This window comes from Octopus bimaculoides, chromosome 11 (assembly GCF_046866305.1).
Source record: "Octopus bimaculoides isolate indiv1 chromosome 11, ASM4686630v1, whole genome shotgun sequence".
NCBI lineage: Eukaryota > Metazoa > Mollusca > Cephalopoda > Octopoda > Octopodidae > Octopus > Octopus bimaculoides.
The window spans coordinates 8,469,257-8,492,407 of NC_142938.1; the positions used below are offsets into that span (position 1 = coordinate 8,469,257).

Consider the following 23,151-nt stretch of genomic DNA (forward strand, 5'->3'; position numbering starts at 1 on the left):
TGCGCACACATATCCACGCACGCACACATATACAGAGAGGGAGAGTACTTTCAAGTACTTTCAGGAGTGGCTGTGTGGTAAGCAGCTTACTTACCAACTACATGGTTCCGGGTTCAGTCCCACTACGTGACACCTTGGGCAAGTGTCTTCTACTATAGACTCGGGCCGACCAAAGCCTTGTGAGTGGATTTGGTAGATGGAAACTGAAAGAAGCGTGTCGTGTATATATATATCTATATATAGTCACAATAAGCAACAAGGATATCCAAAGTTAATGCAGTACGATCGTTTTATGCGACTCCATTTAATTAAGCAATGTGAACATTACATCGAATATAAAGATGATATAGAAATTTAAAATATAAAAGATATAGAAATTTAATGAAATTACATTTAAACAGAAGGACATATTTTTATTATTAAATTATTTAATTATATGATTTAATTATAAAAATATGTCCTTCTGTTTAAATGTAATTTAATTGAATTTCTATATCCTTGTGCAGTTGAAGATTGCTCTGCATTTTATATTTGATGTAATGTTCACATTGCTTAATTAAATGGAGTCGCATGAAACGATCGTACTGCATTAACTTTGGATATCCTTGTTGCTTATTTTGACTTTAATCACCTTATTTTGAAACTGTATGGATAATACCATACTTAATTCTAGTGCCTAAACTTAAGTACCATATTCACCTGAATCTAAATATATATGTATGTATGTATGTATGTATGTATGTATGTATGTGTGTGTGTGTGTGTGTGTGTGTGTGTGTGTGTTTGTGTGTCTGTGTTTGCCCCTCCCCTCCCAACATCACTTGACAACCGATGCTGGTGCGTTTGCGTCTCCGTAAATTAGCGGTTCGGCAAAAGACATCGATAGAATAAGTACTAGGCTTATAAAGAATAAGTCCTGGGGTCGATTTTCTCGACTAAAGGCGGTGCTCCAGCATGGCCGCAATCAAATGACTGACACAAGTAAAAGAGTAAAAGAACATATATATATATATATACACACATATATATATATATATATATAGTAGATACAAACGCGCGCACACACGCATACGTTATGAGTATTGATATAAAGAAGTGCATATCATTAATAGCATATTGAAATAGCTGATGAATGAAAAAATGGACGGACGATGACGGGGAAGAGAGAAAGAGAGGAGGGTGATGAGAGAGAGAGAGGAGGGGGAGAAAGAGAAACGAATGCAATAAATAATGGTATATAAAAGAGAGAAATAAACAGAAAGGCGCAAAATATTGTGTACCATAATTTGCTTTTTCTGTGACTTCAATTTTTCTTTTGTCTTGCACCGAAAATTATATACGTGTGCATGAACAACGTATGGCTTTATGCACATGTTTCCATCCTACTGACGTCATTGAAGGTGAGTCTTCAATACTTGTCGTTGATTGGCCGAAAGTCCTCTCCCACTTTAGCAGGATGTTTAACGTTTTCGATGAAGCAATAAGGCGCTTGTCTCCAAGGACGTGTTCCACACAGTGAAAAAGAAAGAACAGTTACAGGAAATATTTCCACAACTTTTACACAGACTACTAATATTCGGGCAAACGAAAGGCCCATACAGATTCAGTTTGTTAGCCAGAGCACAACCGTTGCTGATTTTGTTTTTGTTTTTTTTTTGTGTGTATCCAGGATATTTACGCACCAACACACCTCCGTATAATTTTGACCTTATATCCATTACTCCCTGTTTTCATATTTGAACATAAACGCAACATGTCTCTCATCAGAAATTTCAGTACTTCGTCTCAAGCAGAAGCTGACACAAGCAAGAAAGTGTTGGTTCTCTATACAGGTGGAACCATTGGTATGAAACGGGACACGAATGGAAGTATGTTATTTTTGTTTATTATCTGGTTTCACTATTTGTGTTGATTTATACTCCTACTCTTTCTTTTTCTGTCGCATCCCCCCCCCCTCTCTCTCTCTTCCATTTTATGTCTCTAATGTCTTTGACTGTACAACTGAGAAAAAAGAAAAAAAAAACACGCAATTATGTGAACACACGCACACACATGTTCATTTATAATGAGTAAACTCATTTACACACGCAAACACACAAATTATATATATATATATAAACAGGGTGTCCACAAGGTCTGGGTACATGGAGTAAATAAAGTCATAACATAAACAATTAAATATAAGAAATAATAATTTCTTAAAGTATGTGTTAATCCTCATGTACCCAGACTTTGTGGACACCCTTTATATATATATATATATATATATATATATATATATATAATACATCAAGTACAGGACGTATGTGTATGTGTGTAAACATTACATACATATATATACCATTACATTTATTCTACAGTGCTAACCAGTTGGCTGGCCTATCCTCGTTTTCTTTAATCAACTTGACGCACAAAGGAATGCATTCACACGCACCCGCCTAAACCGCAACGAGGAAGTCTTTATGCAGCCACTCTACCTGCTAAAAATTATAGATCTCCCTGAAATCACAACCTGTCATCTTTAAAGGAAAAGAAAGCCGTTGGATTGTATAGTCCGGCGTAGATAAAGCGAGTGCACGCCATCCATCTGACGAAAGTGAAACATCCGGCGTTTTTAGCTTTTTGAAAGCGAGGAGGTGATCGGTGGGCGACGTGGGGGAAGAGGTCTTGAGCGTTTCTTTAAGAAAAATTAAAATTAAAAAAAAAAATCCCAGATTCATAATCTCTATTTTTATACGCGCACTCACACATACATACACACGACTGAGCACAGAAAATTGATTAGAATAGCTTTTAAAATAATCAAATTGAGCTTAACTCCTTTTCTAGCCTGTTAAATTTTAAAAAAAACAACATAAAACTAAGTAAAATATGGAAGAAATGTGAAGTAAAAATTACCAAAGACGAAAATTATAAGCTGTGGTCTAATATTCCCGAGCAGGAGTGGCTGTGTGGTAAGTAGCTTGCTTACGAACCACATGGTTCCGGGTTCAGTCCCACTGCGTGGCACCTTGGGCAAGTGTCTTCTACTATAGCCTTGGGCCGACCAAAGCCTTGTGAGTTGATTTGGTAGACGGAAACTGAAAGAAGCCCATCGTATATATGTATATGTATGTGTGTGTGTCTCTGTGTTTGTCCCCCCAAGATCACTTGACAACCGATGTTGGTGTGTTTACGTCCCCGTAACGTAGCGGTTCGGCAAAAAAGACCGATAAAATAAGTACTAGGCTTACAAACAATAAGTCCTGGGGTCGATTTGATTCGACTAAAGGTGGTACTCCAGCATGGCCGCAGTCAAATGACTGAAACAAGTAAAAGAGTAAAGAGTAAACTATTGATATAATACAAAAAGAAGCAATGCATGAAATGCACATTCAATAACTGATAAATATAAAATCGATTTACAAAAGTAATATGACTCGTAAATACCTACACATTTGTGAAATTTACATATTATTGAAGATAGGGCGAGCACAGCGTCACTGGTCGCGTACTTACGTCGAAGTTTGTTCTTAGCATCCAAGCAATTAGATTTATGTATGGAACACTGTCAGTGTTGGAATTCGCAAAATTGAGCGAATGATTAACAAATCCACTCACAAGGCTTTGGTCAGTCAGGGGCTATAGTAGCAGACACTTACCCTTGGTGCCATGCAGTGGAACTGAACCCAGAATGATGTGTAAGCTTCTTACCACATAGCCACGTCTGTGCCTAGTATTATAAGCAGGTTCATCAAAAGCAAGAATATTTTCATCTTGAATTTCAATATCTGGAATTTTACTTGCTTCCTTGCTGATTATTTTCCTATGTGTGCTAGAATTACATCTATGTCTGCATTGCTTGTTGTGAAAAGAAGTAAAACTAGTTTCCTGTCAGCCATTTCTCTTGTAATTAGTTTCTTAATGACTCAGTCCACTGGCTTTGGTAGACTTGAAATATATTCATTTGCTTCAATTAATGCTCCGTACTCTTTTTAACCTTTTTTTACAAATCCACCTGAGGACGTCCTTGGTTCTGTGGGACAATTTTCTTTTTGAATAAACTGATTAGCTCTCATGCTAGTGCCACAGAAAAGTACCCAGCACACTCTGTAAAGTGGCTGGTATTAGGAAGCGCTTCCAGTCATAGAAACCATGCCAAATTGCCAGCTCTGGTCAAACCGTCCAGCCTATGCCAGCATGGACAATGGACATTAAATGATGTTGCTGCTGCTGATGATGGTGATCCAATCTTTGGGAGTGAGTAGAAATAGGTTTTGCTAAATGGCTTAAATTCAAATTAAAGAATCATTTTTTTTCCCTAGTTTTAAAAAGTGGCATTTACTGATCCTGGGATTTCTATAACACTCAGAATACTAAAAACGAACCCGGCTGCTTTCAAACCCCCTCCCTCCAGAAAAATAATCCAGAATGCTTGTCTGTTACTGGACCGATCCCAAAATCTAACCAGTTCGTGACAGTCACAAGGCCAAACATCCCTGAAAATTTCATCCAAATCCCTCCAGTGGTTCTTGAAATATCTTGTCCATGGACAAACAAACGAATATGACTGAAAACAATACCTCCGCCTTTGCTAAGGCAGAGCTAATGAAGACCAGACAGACCAGATGGTCATTGTTGGAACCTTTTTTGATAAGTCTCCTCAGGCTAAACAGCAGGATCTTGGGTAATGAGACAACATGTAAGCATCTGAGTGGTCATCTCAACCTGCTAGAAAGAGCAGAGAAATTCTAAAAGCGTAAGTAATTCTGGATATATTACACAATGCTTTATTGTCTGTTGTTGTATGAAAAAATGCGGTGGTCACATCAGGAAGGGCTTTAAAAATGGAGTTGCTCAGTCAGGACTAATGCACAGTTATCCTTTATAATTTTGGTACAAAGCTGGCAATTTTTTACGGGGAGGAGTATGTCGATCATATCAAACCCAATGCTTACCTGGTACAACCTGGACAGAATGAAAGGGCAAGTTTAACCTCAGTGGCGTTTGAACACAGAATATAAACTAACCAAAGGAAATTCTGCTAAGCATGTCCTCCAGCACTCTAACTGTTCTGCCAACTTTCCACCTTAATGACGTCAGGATATCAATAACAACAACGCCACACCATTCACAGAATCAACATCAGCAGCAATAACTGCAGAGACCTATGCATAGTCAGTCCATTATGGGAAGTATCAAGGCTGTAGATCTGTGTCAAAGTTGTCTATAAAAGTACACTGACATTACAAGAAGAACGAACAACAAAAATAGGCGATGGTGTACTGCACTCTGTGCCTGGGAAAGGGATGGGATAGTCATGGGTAGAATGCCTTTCATATTTTTCATATTCATTCGTGGGTGACATTGCACCAATGAACTTGAATTGAAAGAGAAAGCAGTCATTTTACCCTCAAATCACATCCTAATATGTTGTGTGTGTGTGCGTGTATATCTCTCTCTCTCTATGTATATATATATACATAATACATATGTATTGGGACCACTTTCAGACCATGCCATCTGTTATACAGACAGCCACACTTACTAACTATGCTGATGACACAAAAGTAGTACAAGCAACCTGCTGATGCTAATCTTCTACAGAAAGACCTAGATGCCATTTGTAAATGGGCTGATGAAACACAACATGCAATTTAATGCAGGCAAATTCCAAACCCTTTGCTACCAGCTAATTTGGTGCTCAGAAGTCACAACAACAATACTTTGGACCAGAATCCTAGAATCACATACGGTGCATGATCTTGGGATTGATACGAGCAACAATGCCTTGTTTCACTTGCATATCACCAAAATGGTGGCAGTGTGCAGGCAAATAACCTGATGGATTCTGAGAACCTTCAGAACAAAGGACCAGGAAACTATGCTGGTCTTATAGAGGACATTTATCCTCAGCCGTATGGACTACTGCTCTCAACTGTGGTCACCTTACAGTGTAGGATTAATAGCGGAACTGGAGGCAGTTCAGCGTGGCTACACGAGGGAGATTACATCAATGGAACAGCTGAGCTACTGGGAGAGACTGAAAGAGCTACAACTCTACTCCCTGGAGCGAAGATGGGAGAGGTATGCAATGACATATGTGTACAAGATACTGGGGGGGGTTGGCACCAAACTTTGGAGTTGAGAGTTATACCAGACCTTGGATTGGACGTCACTGCATTGTGCCAAAAGTCCCAGTTGTCTCATCTAAGGTGAGGACCATATATTGCAATAGCTTGAGATTCAAGGGCCCACAGCTATTTAACGCCTTGCCAAAATATCTGAGGGATCTCCATGGAGTTGGGGTAGATGTTTTCAAGAAACAGCTGGACCTCTTGCTATCCAAGATCCCAGATGAACCAATATCAAGGTAGGAAACTCAAAAGAGGGTAGTGGTATTGAATTCCCTCCTTTACGAAAAGCTAATCACATAGAATCGGCCAATTAAAAGGTGATTACACTGGCAGTGCCTCAGCATGGTCATAGCCTTAGGGTTGAAACATATAAAAGAATATATATATATGCATATATATATGCATATATATATATATATATATATATATATATATATAGGGTGCAATGGATAAATTGTCGCTATTTTATATTTTTAATTTTGTGCAGGCACATCGTTTATTTTTGATTTTGTTGATTTGCTCTGGATGCTCCAATACGAATATTTCAGAGTGTTTGGGTGTCAATCTGAGGACAGAACAGAGAGGATTTGGAAAGAGTTGGATGAGTCTAATGATGATTACGAAGGTATGGCTGCTTGGAAAACTCACTCTGATCATTCTGGTAAGAAAAGAACTCCTCAATTACAGCTTGAATTCTACGAGGTATGGACTCGTGCAAAGTTTGAATTGTTTCCAAAGGAATTTTTGTCCATTCTCCAGCTAAAACAGTCTCCAGTTCTTGTAGTGATGATGGTGGAGGATATCAATTCCTACTTGTTTTTCTAAAATGCACCATAAATGTTCAATATTATTGAGATCTGGGGATTGTGGTGGCCAGATGTTCAACTTCACTAGAATGTTCCTCGTGCCATTCAGTAACAACTTTAGCTGTGTGAATTGGTGCATTATCATCCTGAAAGATTGCGTTTCCCTCCGGAAACAGTTCTGCAACCATAAGATGAATTTGATCAGATAAAATGCTTAGTCTTGACTATTAATTCTGCCATGAAGGGAAACCATTGGGCCGGTGGATTTCCAAGATATACGCCCCAGATCATCAATTGGATCTGTGAGAATTTCTTGGGCAACAAGAAGGCAATGGACTACAAGGACGGCATCAAGAATCTTCTGGAATGTTACTCAGCAATGGGTTCACTTCTTGGACTCCCATCTGGATTTCTTCGCAGATAACCTTGGAGCAGTGTCTGATGAACATGGTGAAAGATTTCACCCGGACATTAGTGCTATAGAGAAACAGTACCAAGGCTTCTGGAATTACAGTATGCTAGCTGACTACTGCTGGACACTTTACCGTGATCAACCAGATCAGGAACACCGCAGGAAATCCAAATCACAATGTTTCTAACTCTGTTGTTCTAACTTTGTCTGATTTGTCTGACCTATTTTTTTGTGTATTCAGTCTTTGTAGAACTCAATAAACTCATTTTCTTTCTAAAAATAAAATGTCCTTATTTATTGCGTTAATGATTTCATATCTACAAATATGTAAATATTAGTATGTATCTACTGAAAAAACTGATATGTGCTACTTACAAATGGGGTGGAATTTTGAAATCAGCATGAAAAATTAGTCTCAAAAAGTTGGTTTGCATTCATAATGAGTGTAGTACATTTAATCAGACACGAAAAGATAGGACGTGGTATTTTTGTGGCTGAGGCGACCATGGTCAGGACAAATAGGTTATCTCCCTGTGGTGTTTGTGAATTGTTCTGTATTAGATTTGGTAAACAAGTTCTGTTTAGGATATTGCTGCTACTACTACTACTACTTCTGCCACTACTACTACTACTACTATTACTACCACCACCACTGCCACTGCTGCTACTACTGTCATCCCCCCATCACCACCACTTTTGCTATTATCATCACCACTAGCACCACTACTACAGCCACTACCATCACAACTACTACCACCACCACTATTTCTACTATCCCACAACCACCTCTACTGCTACCAGTGCCACTGCTATTATGAATAAAAATAATGAAGAGCAGGATGTTGATGATAACGATTATTTGTTTGTTTTCTTATAATTTACTCAAGGGCAACACCAACACAAAAATATTCATGTACACTGTCATAAACAATTTGTAATCAATAAGTTATGTATGTATAAACACATACCTGTACACACACACACACACACTCTCTCTCATATACACACACTGACTCAGCTACACTATACAGTTAGCACTGCATTATGTCTAGATAGACAAACTCTTCTGTATGTATGTATATATGTATAGATATTACATGTGTATGTATTTATATGCATATGTATGTACACACACACACATATATATATATACATATATATATATACATATATATATATACATATATATATATATATATATACACACATATATGGTATATATATCAGTACCATCATCATCATTTATTGTCTGTTGTCCATGCTGGCATGGGTTAGACCCATGTATTTATATACATACATCATCATCACCATCATCATCATTTAACGTCTGCTTTCCATGCTGGCATGGGTTGGACAGTTTGACTGAAGACTAGCAAGCAGAGAGGCTGCACCAGATTCCACTCTGATTTAGCAAGCTGGATGCCCATCCAGTGCCGACCATTTCAAGAGTGTAGTGGGTGCTTCTTACATGCCAGTGGCACTGGCAAAAGAAAGGCAGTAGGGTATTCTATGCAAAGTACTTGGATGGAAGCCAGGTTTGTCTAAAACCTATAACAGCTATTTGACATAAATTCTACAGATTACTGATCCATGAATACTGAACGAGTGCTTAGAATTAGTGTTTAGCTAAAGTGTTTTTTTCTGCTAGTTTCAGGTTTCATCCTGAATATATCAAACTAAAAGTACAACCATACCCGAAGAGCTTATTCTGTACAAATAACATTCTCTGTAGCAGTGCCAGACCAGGATTTTTGGAAGTCGTCAGTAGTCTTTGACTGGAAATTCCTCTTGAGAAGGGTCTTTTATACATTCAAAGCAGTATACCCCAGGATATCATTGCTTGTACCCTTCAGTAACCAATCCTCCACAGGGTGCAAAGGTAAATATTGCACTGACCATATTGTTTTACTGGTAATGAGCTGTGAGCTATTGGCAACAATCCAGCTGTCAAGTAAGAATTCTTGATCTACATTTATTCTAGGATTACAGTTTAGTATAAAAGACTTAATTTCTGGATAAATATGTCTGACAACCAACAGCATCTGCTTACCGTTCAAGATTCTCCATGGCTTCTCTCCATCATCAACGAATAACACACTATATTTGTATTTCATTAACTCCTTGACAATGTAATTAAATTTCATGGTCATTACTGTAATGATGCTAATTATCCACTAAAACAAAAAACAAAAAAAAAAAAAGTAGAATTGGTATTTTCTGCAATGCTTTATCAGTATCCCCTGTAGGTACAGTTTTCATATCCACCCCTAAAAGTCTTTAATTCTTGCTTTATTAAGAGATATTTAATGAAATGAAGGTGGAGGTGTGGCTGTGTGGTAAGAAGTTTGCTTCTCAACTACATGGTTCCGGGTTCAGTCCCACTGCGTGGCACCTTTGGCAAGTGTCTTCTACTATAGCCTCGGGCTGACCAAAGCCTTGTGAGTGGATTTGGTAGATGAAAACTGAAAAAAGTTTGTCATATATGTATTTATGTATGTATGTATTTGTGTGTCTGTGTTTGCCCCCCCCCCCCCCCATTGCTTGACAACTGATCTTGGTGTGTTTATGCCACCATAACCTAGCAGTTCAACAAAAGACACCAATAAAATAACTACTAGGCTTACAAAGAATAAGTCCTGGGGTCAGTTTGTTCGACTAAAGGCAGTGCCCCAGCATGGCTACAGTCAGACGACTGAAACAAGTAAAAGATTAAAAGCATAAAATTTGCTGTACAAGCAATGTCGTTTGTTTGCATTCTTCCATAAAAAAAAAAAACCTGTCTGAACATTGTGTTGTTCATATTTGAAGGACTTGAGGTGGGGTGGTGGGGAATATTACCTTATTTGGAAAGAGGAAATGATTGGCAATAAGAAGAATGTTTGGTTGTAGAAAATTTGCCTTAATGAATTTCATGTGAACCATGCAAGCATTGTAAAAATGATGATATTGTAGTTACATTTTCTGGAGGCCCTAAGACTCATAAGGCAGGTTATCTGGTTTTCAGACTGCCTTTGATCAAGGGTCTTGTTTGATAGGGGTTGACCTGGCACTAAAAAGCAGCAACTCTTCAATGATGTTATATCTTATTTTTTTTCCTTAGGTTATGTCCCAGTGCAAGATTTCCTGTTTGATGCATTGAAAGACAGGTTCCATGATTATGAATATAGTCAAAAGTTCTTTGTTGATGAGGAACAGTATTCCAGTTTTGTACTTGGGTGAGTAACTCTATGACTTCTGAAAATTACATTGTCATCATTACATTTACTTTTCTATGTATGCAGAGATCAGATGGGATTCACTGAGGTGGATTCTTCTGAGGCTGGATGCTCTTACTGTAACTAACCATCATCCTGTTTCCAAGAAGTATTTTCATCATCGTTAGGGACAACTTCAGCAGACAACAATGCTCATGTGATGTTGATGTTTCTTTACAATTTAGTTGCAATGCCAAGACAAAGGGACAGAAATGCACACACACACATACAAACACACACACACTCACATACATACACATACATACATTCACTTGCACACACTGAATTTCTTCTCAGTTTGTGTCTACCAAATTCACTATTAATTAGATATCAATGTGTGTGCAAAGAATTAAAATGTGTGTGGTATTGATAGACTCCTGTCATGTGTTTATGCCTGTCCATCTATTTATCTTTATATATATATAAACATATCAAGGGTAAAAATTATTAAAAATAATAAGTTGTACCAGTGGCCACTATGCATAAAAATTGTCCGTATACTGTAAATGATTTATATACATATATATATATATATATATATATATAAGTGTGTATAACCATAGGTAATTATATATATATATATATATATATATATATATATATATATATATATATATATATATATATATATATATGTATGTATATATGTAAATACCAAACAAAGAGAATAAGTGCTCAACACCACATTGGTGGATAAAGATTATTTGTGGATTAAGGTTACCATTGGTTTCACATTAAAAAAAAAATCATATCTTATGCCGATCACATAGAAAACTTGGTGTTTGTCTCCATTAGTGTTCATCTCCAAAATGGAGACAAATACCAAATTTTTATGTGATCGGCTTGAAGAACTGTTGAGATATTTTCTTAACTTGAAACCAATAGTAGCCTTAATACACAAATAAAATATGTGCATGTGTGTGTGTATATATATATATATATATATATATGTAGGAAGGGCATCCAGCTGTAGAAACTCTGCCAAATCAGATTGGAGCCTGGTGTAGCCATCTGGTTTCACCAGTCCTCAGTCAAATCGTCCAACCCATGCTACCATGGAAAGTGGACGTCAGATGATGATGATGATGATGTATATATATATATATATTATATATATATATGTATGTAAAGAAGCATTGGTTATAGAACAAACGTTAAATTTGGGTCAAACATACAACACCACTCCTCAAACATTTAATCATATATAAAAATCACCATGGTTCCCAAACACCTAAAAATTAATACATATACATAAAATCGCAGAAGGTAAAAATATATAATTGAATAGAATACAAATAGAATGGCCTATCAAAAATGTTAAATATAAATGGCTAGAAATTCAAAAACTACTAAAAAACCTAATTGACTAATATAAAATAAGTAAAGGTAAAAATGTGATTTTATGTATATGTAGCAATTTTTTTTATGTGTTTGGGAACCATGGTGATTTTTATATATGATTAAATGTTTGAGGGGTGGTGTTGTATATTTGACCCAAATTTAATGTTTGTTCTATAACCCAGGGGTTTTCAAACTGTGGTCCCCGGACCACAAGGGGTCCGCAAGGACAAGACAGGGGGTCCGTGGACAGCAAATACTTTTTATGGGCAATTTGATTTTATATATGTTTTTTAATCAAAATCTTTTAATTGACAATAAACCTATTTGTTAAATACTGTTAAATAAATAAATGTAAAAATATGTTATTTTAAGCAAATATTTATGTGTAAATTTCATAAGCGTTTATAAGGAGTCCCTAAGGTAAAGCCTGAAATATAAAGGGGTCCGCAAGTCAAAAAGTTTGAAAACCCCTGCTATAACCAATGCTTCTTTATCTTCATCTCATTTATATTTGAGCACTTCTTTTGCTGTTCTATAAACCCTTTTGTTTCTATAAAAAGAGATAAATATTATTTTTTCTTGTTGTATATATGTATGTATACATACATATACATGTATATATGTGTGTGTGTGTGTATATATATATATATATATATATATACAAGCATACCTCACCCTATGTCATTAATTCCAGGAGACAAGACTTAAGTCAAATTAACTTGTCTCTAGGCTAGGCTAGGCTAAATATACTTGTTTCTAGGCTAAACTGATAATAACTATTCCCAGTTTTGTGCTTTATTTATGAATGGATTTTCAATAATATATGATTAATAAAATCCTATTTTAAGCTTACAAGCAAATAATTTTATAATACACTACAGTAAAAAAAAGTAATCTAAATTTACGAATACAATAGGAGGTAAGAGAGGTGAGTACAGATTTATCATCTCAATGTGATTTATATATGGTAACAGCTGTTTCATAATATTTCATAATAATGTGGTTTTATTCATTTCAACATTCAAAATTAATACATAAATTTTACATCACTATGTATATTTAGCTTAGCATTGTATGATAGAATTGTATATTACATGAAGATAAATAATGGAGAAAACTAAGTCCCCTAATCACACACACACACACACACACACACACACACACACACACACACACACACACACACACACACACACACACACACACATATATAGGAATATCATGGATTCATTCATGATTCAACTCTGTTACACTTACAGAATCCCTTCTTTTTAGATATAAATATATGTATATTTGGTTGAAGCAGTTGCTTGTTAATCTGAATTCCACCTGTATGCACGCAGAATCTTCAGACAAGTTATTGCTCATAACTTGCCTGAAGATCTTGTGTACCTACAATATACTGAATATTTCATTTATTCAATAAGACATTCAATACTTCATTTCATTTTACTATTTATATTATATATTCCATATTCTATATCCCACATTAATTTTATAAATATAAAAAACAGACAGAGTTGGAACTCTTTTAAATAATATATTTGTATATATACACATGTAGTTTTGTTTTTTTCCTTTTGTAGATCTCCTTCTTTCTTGTCTATTGTTGTCTGTTACAACCACCACCACCACCACCACCACCACCACCACCATTTGAACTTTATTAAAAGAAATCTCTCTTTTCTTATTTCTCTCTTTTTTCACTTCTTGTCTATCTGTCTGTTTTATCAGACCGGAGGAGTGCAACACTGCTAAGATTAACAACTGGTGCCAAAACAGAAGTTTTCAGCTGTGGGTAAAAACCTCAAATTAACCACGACTTTGTTTCCTCTTTCAAGCATGACAAATATTTTCTCCAGCCTTCTATTGACACTTAATTGCATTTATTTGCACTAATGTTTGATTTTTTTTTCTCCCATTTACTTCTTTCTAGTTTTACCACTACTACAGATCAGATTTGTCTAGCCAGTACAGGACTATTATTATTATTATTATTATTATTATTAAGATGATGAGCTGGCAGAACCATTAGTACTCCAGACAAAAAAATGCTTAGAAGTATTTTGTCCATCTTTATATTTGCATTTTATTTTTTCAGAGCCAATAACATAAGTACCAGTTGAGCACTGTCGTTGATGCAATCGACCAGACTCCTCTTCCCAAGTTTCAGACCTTGTGCCTACACTAGAAATGATTATTGTTATTATTATTAAGGCAACAAGCTGGTGGAATCATTAGCATGCTAAGTGAAATACTTTATGAGATGTCTTCAGGCTTTATAGTCTGTGTTGAAATTCTACTGGGGTTGATTTTGCCTTTTATCCTTTTGGGGTCAGTAAATTAGGTACCAGTCAAGCACTGGGGTCTTCTCCCAAAATTTGAGTATTGTGATTATAGTAGAAAGGATTATGCAATTTTTGTTATTGTTGTTGTTGTTGTTGTTTTTGTACTACAAGGCTGCTTAATGTCAGATCAGCAATGTTGGACAAAATGTCTTGTATTCAGTTGAGTCACTTTGGGTTCTAAATTCAAACTTTGCTGATTGAATACATACCAGTAAGGTGCTTGAGGTGGGTGGTTGATCCGATCAATTATATCTCCCCCCCCCCCCCAAAAAAAAGCTGAAGCCTCGTATCTATGTTAGAAATGATCAACAGCAGCAGTAGCAGTAAACTAGCAGAGTCAGTGGAGCATTTTGTTTCCTGCCTTTTCTTTCAGAGTTCAAATCCCACATTTGTTGGTTTTGCTTTTCATCTTTCTATGGGTTTCATAAAAGAAAATATTAAGTCAAGTACTGGAGCAGTTTAATCAACTAACCCCTCCTACTAGATTTGTGGCCTGGTGTTTATTTTAGACATTATTATTATTATTATTATTATTATTATTATTATTATTATTATTATTATTATTATTATTAAGGTGGCGAGCTGGCATAGTCGTTAGCATGTCGGGTGAAATGCTTAGTGGTATTTCGTCTGTCGTTGCGTTCTGAGTTCACATTCCTCCGAGGTCGACTTTGCCTTTCATCCTTTCGGGGGTCGATTAAATTAGTACCGGTTACACACTGGGGTTGATGTAATCGACTTAATCCCTTCCCCCAAACTTGAAAGGATTATTATTATTATTATTATTATTATTATGTTGTTGTTTTTTTTTTCTTCTTTCTTCAAATTTTCTTCCATTTCTCGCCGAGTGTTTTCCGTACACCTAGGGCAGAGAAACTCGTTGTATGCATTTCCAGTTTACACATGCAAATTCACAGGTAAAATATGTATTTAAAAAAAAAAAAAAAATTATTATTATTAGCCATGCTACATGGCAGTGAAACATGGGCTGTAACTGCTGAGGACATACGTAAGCTCGCAAGGAATGAAGCCAGTATGCTCCGTTGGATGTGTAATGTCAATGTGAATACCCGTCAGAGTGTAAGTATCTTGAGAGAAAAGCTGAACATTAGAAGCATCAGTTGTGGTGTGCAAGAGAGACGATTGCGCTGGTATGGACATGTGGTGAGAATGGATGAGGATAGCTGCGTGAAAAAGTGCCACACCCTAACAGTTGAGGGAACCCGTGGAAGAGGTAGGCCCAGGAAGACCTGGGCTGAGGTGGTGAGGCAAGACCTTCGTACATTGGGCCTCACCGAGGCGATGACTACTGACCGAGACCTTTGGAAATGTGCTGTGCGTGAGAAGACCCGGCAAGCCAAGTAAGATCATTGCCAGTGCCCCTGGACTGGCTCTTGTGTGGGTGGCACATGAGATGCACCATTTTGAGCGTGGCCGTTGCCAGTACCGCCTGACTGGCTCCCGTAGGATTTTCGAGCGAGATCATTGCCAGTGCCCCTGGACTGGCTTGTGCGGGTGGCACATAAAAGACACCATTTCGAGCGTGGCCGTTTTCGTGCGGGTGACACGTAAAAGCACCCACTACACTCTCTGAGTGGTTGGCGTTAGGAAGGGCATCCAGCTGTAGAAACTCTGCCAAATTAGATTGGAGCCTGGTGTTGCCATCCGGTTTCACCAGTCCTCAGTCAAATCGTCCAACCCATGCTAGCATGGAAAGCGGACGTTAAACGATGAAGATGATGATTATTATTATTTCCAAAATTAGTGTAACCTTTCAGTGAAATATCTGCTCACATGTTGCTCGTTGTGACGATAATTAAGAATTTATTATCATTAATTACAATCATTAGATAACCTAGAATGGTTGCAGTTTGTTTTTAATATAACTATAGCAAAGTAATTTAGTATCTTCAGTTTTTGGTTTGTTCTTCCTCTCCCCCACCCCTGTACTAATAATGCTACTGCTATTATTATTTCTTTGTCTTCTGTCATATTTGTTTCCTTGTATTATAGATTAGTCGTCTGATAGATACAAATTAACACATACACTAATGTATCTTGATACACACACACACACACACACACACACACACACACACACACACACACACACTTATATATGTATATTAGGTCTGAAAGAAAGCCCTGTTGCATTTTAAGATGGAAAAGAAACAAATGTTTCTTTGGTCTCAATGAATATATTTAACCAAGATAACATTAATGCACTAAAAACGTTTTTTTTCCCCTGGGTATGGACTGCTGATATTGGGGTGCATCAAATGTATCATCAGATATGGTAATTTTCAATATGCTAATTACTAGACTTTAATAACTTGTTAATTAGCTACAACATCTAAAGTTTGAAGGTCTTTTGTAGTAAATTAGAGTGATACCTTGAAATATGTGATTCCTTTTTTAACCCATTACCTACCAGTGATCTCATATGAGATCACTTAAGAATTACAAATTTCGTGATGTAATTATCTGTCAATATTTACACATACCTAACCCTTTTTTTGCTATATCTACTAGGTATATTTCTCTGATATTCAAATGAGGTTTGCTAATTTTTCACCCAATATCTCGCTTATTTCTATTTAAAATGTTATTTTGAAATATTATTTTGATCATTCCAGCGTGTTTCTAAGGCTGTTTTATGCTAGAAATCAAAGTTTCATAAAAAAATTCCAGCTAATAGAATTATGGGAGGTAATGGGTTAAGGTAGTAGAAGTGTGATTTGAGAGACTTAGCTTCTAATTATAGTCAAACAACAAAGTAGGTCCCCAAATATTGTATTTTACTTTGCTAAACATACCCCAGTGAGGTTGGGGCATGTCGTTGAGTAGTTGCAAGCAATCAACAGCAGCATGTTTCTTGAGCTTCTTGCTTGCTATGTTTGTTACCTTTTATTTCATTTTGACATTTGTAATACGATACATGTAGCCTTGCTTATCACTGATCTAGGATAACATGATACGCTCAATTGTAAGCCATGCTAAGCTTATCACAAATTGATCTGTGTTATGTGACACAGATTGACAAACAGCTGAAGATTCTGCTTGTGCCACAAAAACACACACCTCAGCAACCATCCACAATGCTCTGCTACCCAGAATACACTGACTAGCACTTGTGCTTTACATGGATTTATATCATGTTGATGATAACGGTGATAATGAAAATATACCCTTCAACATGAGACCAGTGAAGAGGAAAGCAAAAATATGAAGGTGCCTGATCCTAGCAAATCTTGTACTCTTTACAGGAAAGTAGAGATGATCGAGAACATAAGCGATGGTGGAAGCTTCATTGCTGTGAGCCCCAAGTTTGGTGCCAATGCATCTACCATTTGTTCCATTTGCAAAGTGCAGGGAGATGATTCATTTCTCACTGATTTTTTTTTTTTTTTTTTTTTTTTAACCAAACCCCTATGTTAAACGAGAGTAGATGTATTTCAAATGAGACATGTCAACTTTTGTTTCATCCCATACTGAACAGGCAGAATGTTGGTGTTGTCAAATGCTTCACGTATGGATAACATGCTTCTATAAAAACTATATGTATGCTATTTTTTTAAAAATATCTAAGTCTGTTTATACATATTTGTTTATAAGCATTCATTTATGAACATATCTATTCATGCATGCATTTAATATATGTAAATGTGTTCTTGATGAGATCTATTTTTTCAGTAATTTAAAACACAAAATTTTAATGAAGGTAAGTTGTTGTCTGACTGCTGGGTTTCATTGCAGGAACGGAATTGTGGCTTACATTACAGCAGGTTTGGGTCCAGTTTACTATATAAAGAATATTATCTCATCTATACTACAAGATTTAATGTCTTCTTCATACCTCGTGGTTTACTGTGGGGTTTTTTTTCTTTCCTTCACAGATATTAATGTCATTAATATTAATATAATTAGAATTATATATTGAATTACTAGTCATCTTCCTTGACTCTTTAGCATTTAAACCAGCCATATCCAGCCCAAATATTCTACCTTTTCTTATGTTCAAACAGACCAGATACCGCCTCTTACACCTACCCTACAATGTCATTCTGAAAATAAACACTCAAACTATCAAAATCTTGAAGCTACAAAATAATTCAGGCTCAATTCAAAATGGTGTGAATAAACATGCATTACATTTAGCGTAGTAATCTGAATGCTAAAGAGTTGAACTCTTCTGGTGTGGCCTGAAATGGAATAATAAATGGAAAGGAGCAGAGAATTGAGCCCTGAGGAACCTACATTCACAGTAAATTGCTCATTGTACCCCCTGCCAACTCCCACCTTCCTAACATCATATCTGTGCATGGCTTACACATCTCTCTCAGGAGCTGTCCATCTGCACCTAGTTTTTCTAGAGACCACCAGAATACAGTATGTAGCCACCATATTACCCTTTGTGTGGCTTGTTTCTTACTCCAGTCACTGATTTCATCAATGGCTAACAGTAGGTGGGCTTAAAAAATCTCAAAGTTGCCCTGCATGCTATAGATCAATATCTCTCCCTCCTCCACACCATATGACTCACCTAGAACCTCCCAGAATTCATGTTTAGTAGATGGATCTTTCAGTTTTTACCTTCCTTCTCCAGAATGTCTTGTGTGTCTGTGTTTAGTACTTACTGTAAAGTTACTAGTCTGTGTTGAGTGGTTCGTTCTTCACTCACTTTAGACTTAGTGTCCACAACCATCCATCTATCCCGTTTCCTGATGAATACGAATGCGTGAAATATAATCCAATACAGCTTTTTTGCGGATGATGTTTGTTGCATGAAACTTGTACATAATCATAATTTCTTAACATGTCTTATTTCCAAAGATCAACAAAAGAAGGCTCCCGCATCCACGTGAAATTCATTGAGTATGATCCATTGGTTGACTCAAGCTGTATGTCATATGATATTTGGATTAGGATTGCCAATGATATAAAAGTAAGTTCAACTAATATAATCCATTTTCTAATAATCATTTTGATTTTCTTTGAATTACTTTGCTCTTTTTGCTCTTTGGACAACGGCCATGCTGGGGCACTGCATCCAGTGGTTTTAGTTTATAACATTGCCCTCTCCCCCACTAACACTTATTTCAGTTTCATACTGTTATGATGTGCTGTTTTCCACATCTATAACGTGCGGCCACTGTTGTGACTGTAGCTGCTGTATCTACTCCAGTAGCTACAATATTTTCTTGGAATCAGATACAGTGTATCTCTTCTGTACCAGAATGAGTAATACACCGCTTCATGTATCATGCTACCACTGATAGCTCTGCAAGGCACCGACTTTGAACCGTCTACCTTGACTGTGACTCGAACTCGACTATAACGCATAACTGTCACTTAGCTTCAACTGAGAACTCATACAACAACTTTACAATAACTGACACGTCATCATCATCATGAAATATCCATTTTCCATGCTGGCATGGGTTGGACATATAGACATGGGATGTACATATATGTATATGGTTGTATGTATATGTCTATATATATATTCAGCAGAGGCAACAAATTGACTCAATATAAAGAACCATAGATAAGATGTGAAATTAAAAATTTTTTATATATATTGGACTAAAAGTTTTTTTAAAAATTAAACTTCTTTATCTAATATCATTGCTTATTTTGATTTTAATCATCTTATTTTGGAATTGTATGGATAATACCATACTTGATTCTGGTGCCTAAACTTAAGTACCATATTCACCTTGAATCTAAATTTTTCCATATATATATATATATATATATATATCCTTCTCTCTCTCTCTTTTGGAGAGAAGCACATACAGACATATACACATGCGGCAGTAACTTCTGCTTACCAAATTCAATCACAAAGCTTCGGTTGGCCCGGGGCTATAGCAGAAGACACTTACCCAAGGTTCCACGCGGTGCGACTGAACCTGAAACCATGTAGCTGGGAAGCAAGCTTCCTAATCACACAGCCATGCCCACGCCTATATATATATATATATATATATATATAGGTTTCTTTCAGTTTCTGTCCCTCAAAACCACTTAAGGTTTTTGTCAGCCTGGGTTCATGCTGGTGATACTTGCCCTTAAATCTCAAAATTATGTAACGATGGGTAATTAATTCAAAACAATATGAACAAAAAAGCAATTACATTTGGCAGAACAATCTGAATGTGATGCTCAGTGCGTGTACCTCTCTATGTCTGATCTTGATTCATCATCCACTGTAATCCTGATACAGTAAAAACATAAACTCTTGAAATAATCACATAGAGATAATCTCACCATTATTATTTTTCTTTAATTTCAGGCAGAGTATGAGAATTTTGATGGTTTTGTTATTCTACATGGAACTGACACTATGGCTTATACAGCTTCAGCATTGTCGTTTATGTGTGAAAATCTTGGCAAACCCATCATTCTTACGGGTTCTCAGGTGTGTATATTATGTGTCTATTTGTGTATCTGCCACATACACTTACGTCTATATAGTATATTATGTGTAGATATATAAGTGTGTGTATGTATATGTCATTTAAATCAGTTTGACTTGGTTCCGTGCTACTTCAAGTTTCGTTTGTCCCCGACAAGAAACTGACTCTTTCAGGCTTCTGGATAAGTAAGGCTTCTTCTAGGGGCTCTGCAAAACTTGAAGTTGCCTAGAAAATGTAGTTGTGAAGTGAATGTCTTAATCACATGGCCATATGTATTCTCTACCTAGATGTAAATATCAAAATTTTGGTCCCATTTCTAAAGATGAAGTTAATAGTTTGGAAAATGTTAATCCTATTAATGAACTAATACCACAGTTAATATCTTTTTGCTTCTTTGTTTTCCAGATTCCAGTTATTGAACTGCGCAGTGATGGTTACGTCAACTTCATCTCATCTCTTATTGTAGCTGCTAATTATTGCATCCCAGAGGTATTGAAAGCAGACTCACACAGACACATAAAAACATACACTCATACACACACACACACACATGCATGCATAAACAGACATATAAACACGCACAACGTGCTTGGGTTAACTTATCCTTTATCCTTCTAAGACTGAGGGAATAGGTATTGATTGTCCTTTCTACTCTAGGCACAAGGCCTGAAATTTTTAGGGAGGGGGCCAGTCAATTAGATCGATGTAACTGGTACTTAATTTATCAACCCCCAAAGGATGAAAGGCAAAGTCGACCTCAGTGGAATTTGAACTCAAAACGTAAAGACAGGCGAAATACCACAAAGTATTGTGCCCAGCACGCTAACATTTCTGCCAGCTCACCACCTTACTGGTATTAATATTATTAACAATATTAAGGCGGCACTCTGGGCGAAATGCTTACCTGTATTTCGTCTGTCTTTATGTTCTGAGTTCAAATTCTGCCAAGGTTGACTTTGCCTTTCATCCTTTCGGGGTAAATAAATTCAGTGCCAGTTGTGTACTGGGGTTGATCTAATCGACTGACCCCCACCTCCAAAATTTGTACCTAGAGTAGAAAAGGATATTATCAATAATACTCTTGAATGAATATATATATATATATATATATATATATATATATATATATATATATATATATAATTTAAAGAAAAACCACTATTAAATAATTCAACAAAGAAGAATTCAACTCACACCCTCCAGAAAATAAATATATCACAAAAACCTTATTAAAAAAAAATCAATAAAATACACACACACACACACACACATCATCATCATCATCATCATTTAATGTCTGTTTTTCATGCTGGCATGGGTTGGATGGTTCGACAGGCAAGGTTTGACAAGTCACAGAGCTGTGTCAGGCTCCAGTGTCAGCTTTGGCATGGTTTCTCTGTTTGGATGTATGTGTGTATATATGTCTACATACATTTGTACATACACACATACACATACACACACACATAAACACTCACATGTCTATACACACTTATGTACATATATGGCATGTATGTGTATATATGAAATTACCCTCACCTTGCAATGGTTTTATTAGTAGTGCCACTACCTGCCTACGGTACTCATCATCACTTGTTCCTTTGTATTATTATTATTATTATTATTATTATTAGGTTATGCTGTGCTTTGATTCCAATGTTTACCGTGGTTGCCGAGTTGTGAAAATAGATACTGGTGCATTTGCAGCCTTTGATTCTCCAAACTTAACCCCACTTGTGAAACTGGGATTCAAAATCCAAGGTGAGCTTATTTTGTCTTCACACTGCTTCCAAATTTTGGTACACAGCCAGAAATTTGGGGGAAATGGGGAAAGCCGATCACATCGCCCCCCCCCCCTCCCCAGTGCTCAACTGGTACTTATATATTATTGACCCCGAAAGAACAAAAGGTAAAGTCAGCCTAGGCAGAATTTGAGCTCAGATTGTACAGACAGATGAAATCCTTTCTGCTATAGGTAGAAGGCCTGAAATTTGAGGGGAGGAGTCCAGTTGATTAGATCGACTCCAGTACACAACTGGTACTTAATTTATCGAACCCCCCTCCCATCATCATCATTTAACGTCCTCCTTCCTTGCTGGCATGGGTTGGCTGGTTTGCCAGAAGCTGGCCGGGCAGGAACCTGCACCATGCTTCTGTGTCTGTTTTTGGCATGGTTTTTACAGCTGGATGCCCTTCCAAACACCAACCACTCTGTAGAGTGGGCTTAGTACTTTTTAAATGGCACTGGCTCAAGTGAGGTCAGTTTTGGCATGGTGTTTACAGCTGGATGCCCTTCCAAATGCCAACCACTTTACGGTGTGGACTGGGTGCTTTTTAAGTGGCACCTGCATAACCCTCAAAATGCCTGCAGATGTTTTCAGATTTCAATACAAGGTTGAAATGTGTCTAATATGCCCATTCATGCATTATGTCATCAAATACTTTCTGCTTT

At 36.7% G+C, this 23,151-nt stretch overlaps 1 protein-coding gene across 3 annotated transcripts in view; it reads left to right on the forward strand.

The window, feature by feature from the left end:
- Positions 1-1,444: 1,444 nt before the first annotated feature.
- Positions 1,445-23,151, forward strand: part of LOC106880886 (L-asparaginase) — a 31,047-nt gene continuing 9,340 nt past the window's right edge. The window contains exons 1-7 of one of the 3 annotated variants that reach the window (XM_089359402.1): positions 1,445-1,868; positions 8,983-9,213; positions 10,435-10,549; positions 19,111-19,222; positions 20,576-20,701; positions 21,105-21,188; positions 22,334-22,460. In XM_089359402.1, the coding sequence (XP_089215528.1) occupies positions 19,181-19,222; positions 20,576-20,701; positions 21,105-21,188; positions 22,334-22,460 (379 nt within the window). In that variant the 5' untranslated portion in view covers positions 1,445-1,868; positions 8,983-9,213; positions 10,435-10,549; positions 19,111-19,180. Of the gene's footprint in view, positions 1,869-8,982; positions 9,214-10,434; positions 10,550-13,663; positions 13,724-19,110; positions 19,223-20,575; positions 20,702-21,104; positions 21,189-22,333; positions 22,461-23,151 lie in introns of all 3 variants that reach the window. The other 2 variants (XM_089359400.1, XM_089359401.1) reach the window with 2 other exon arrangements.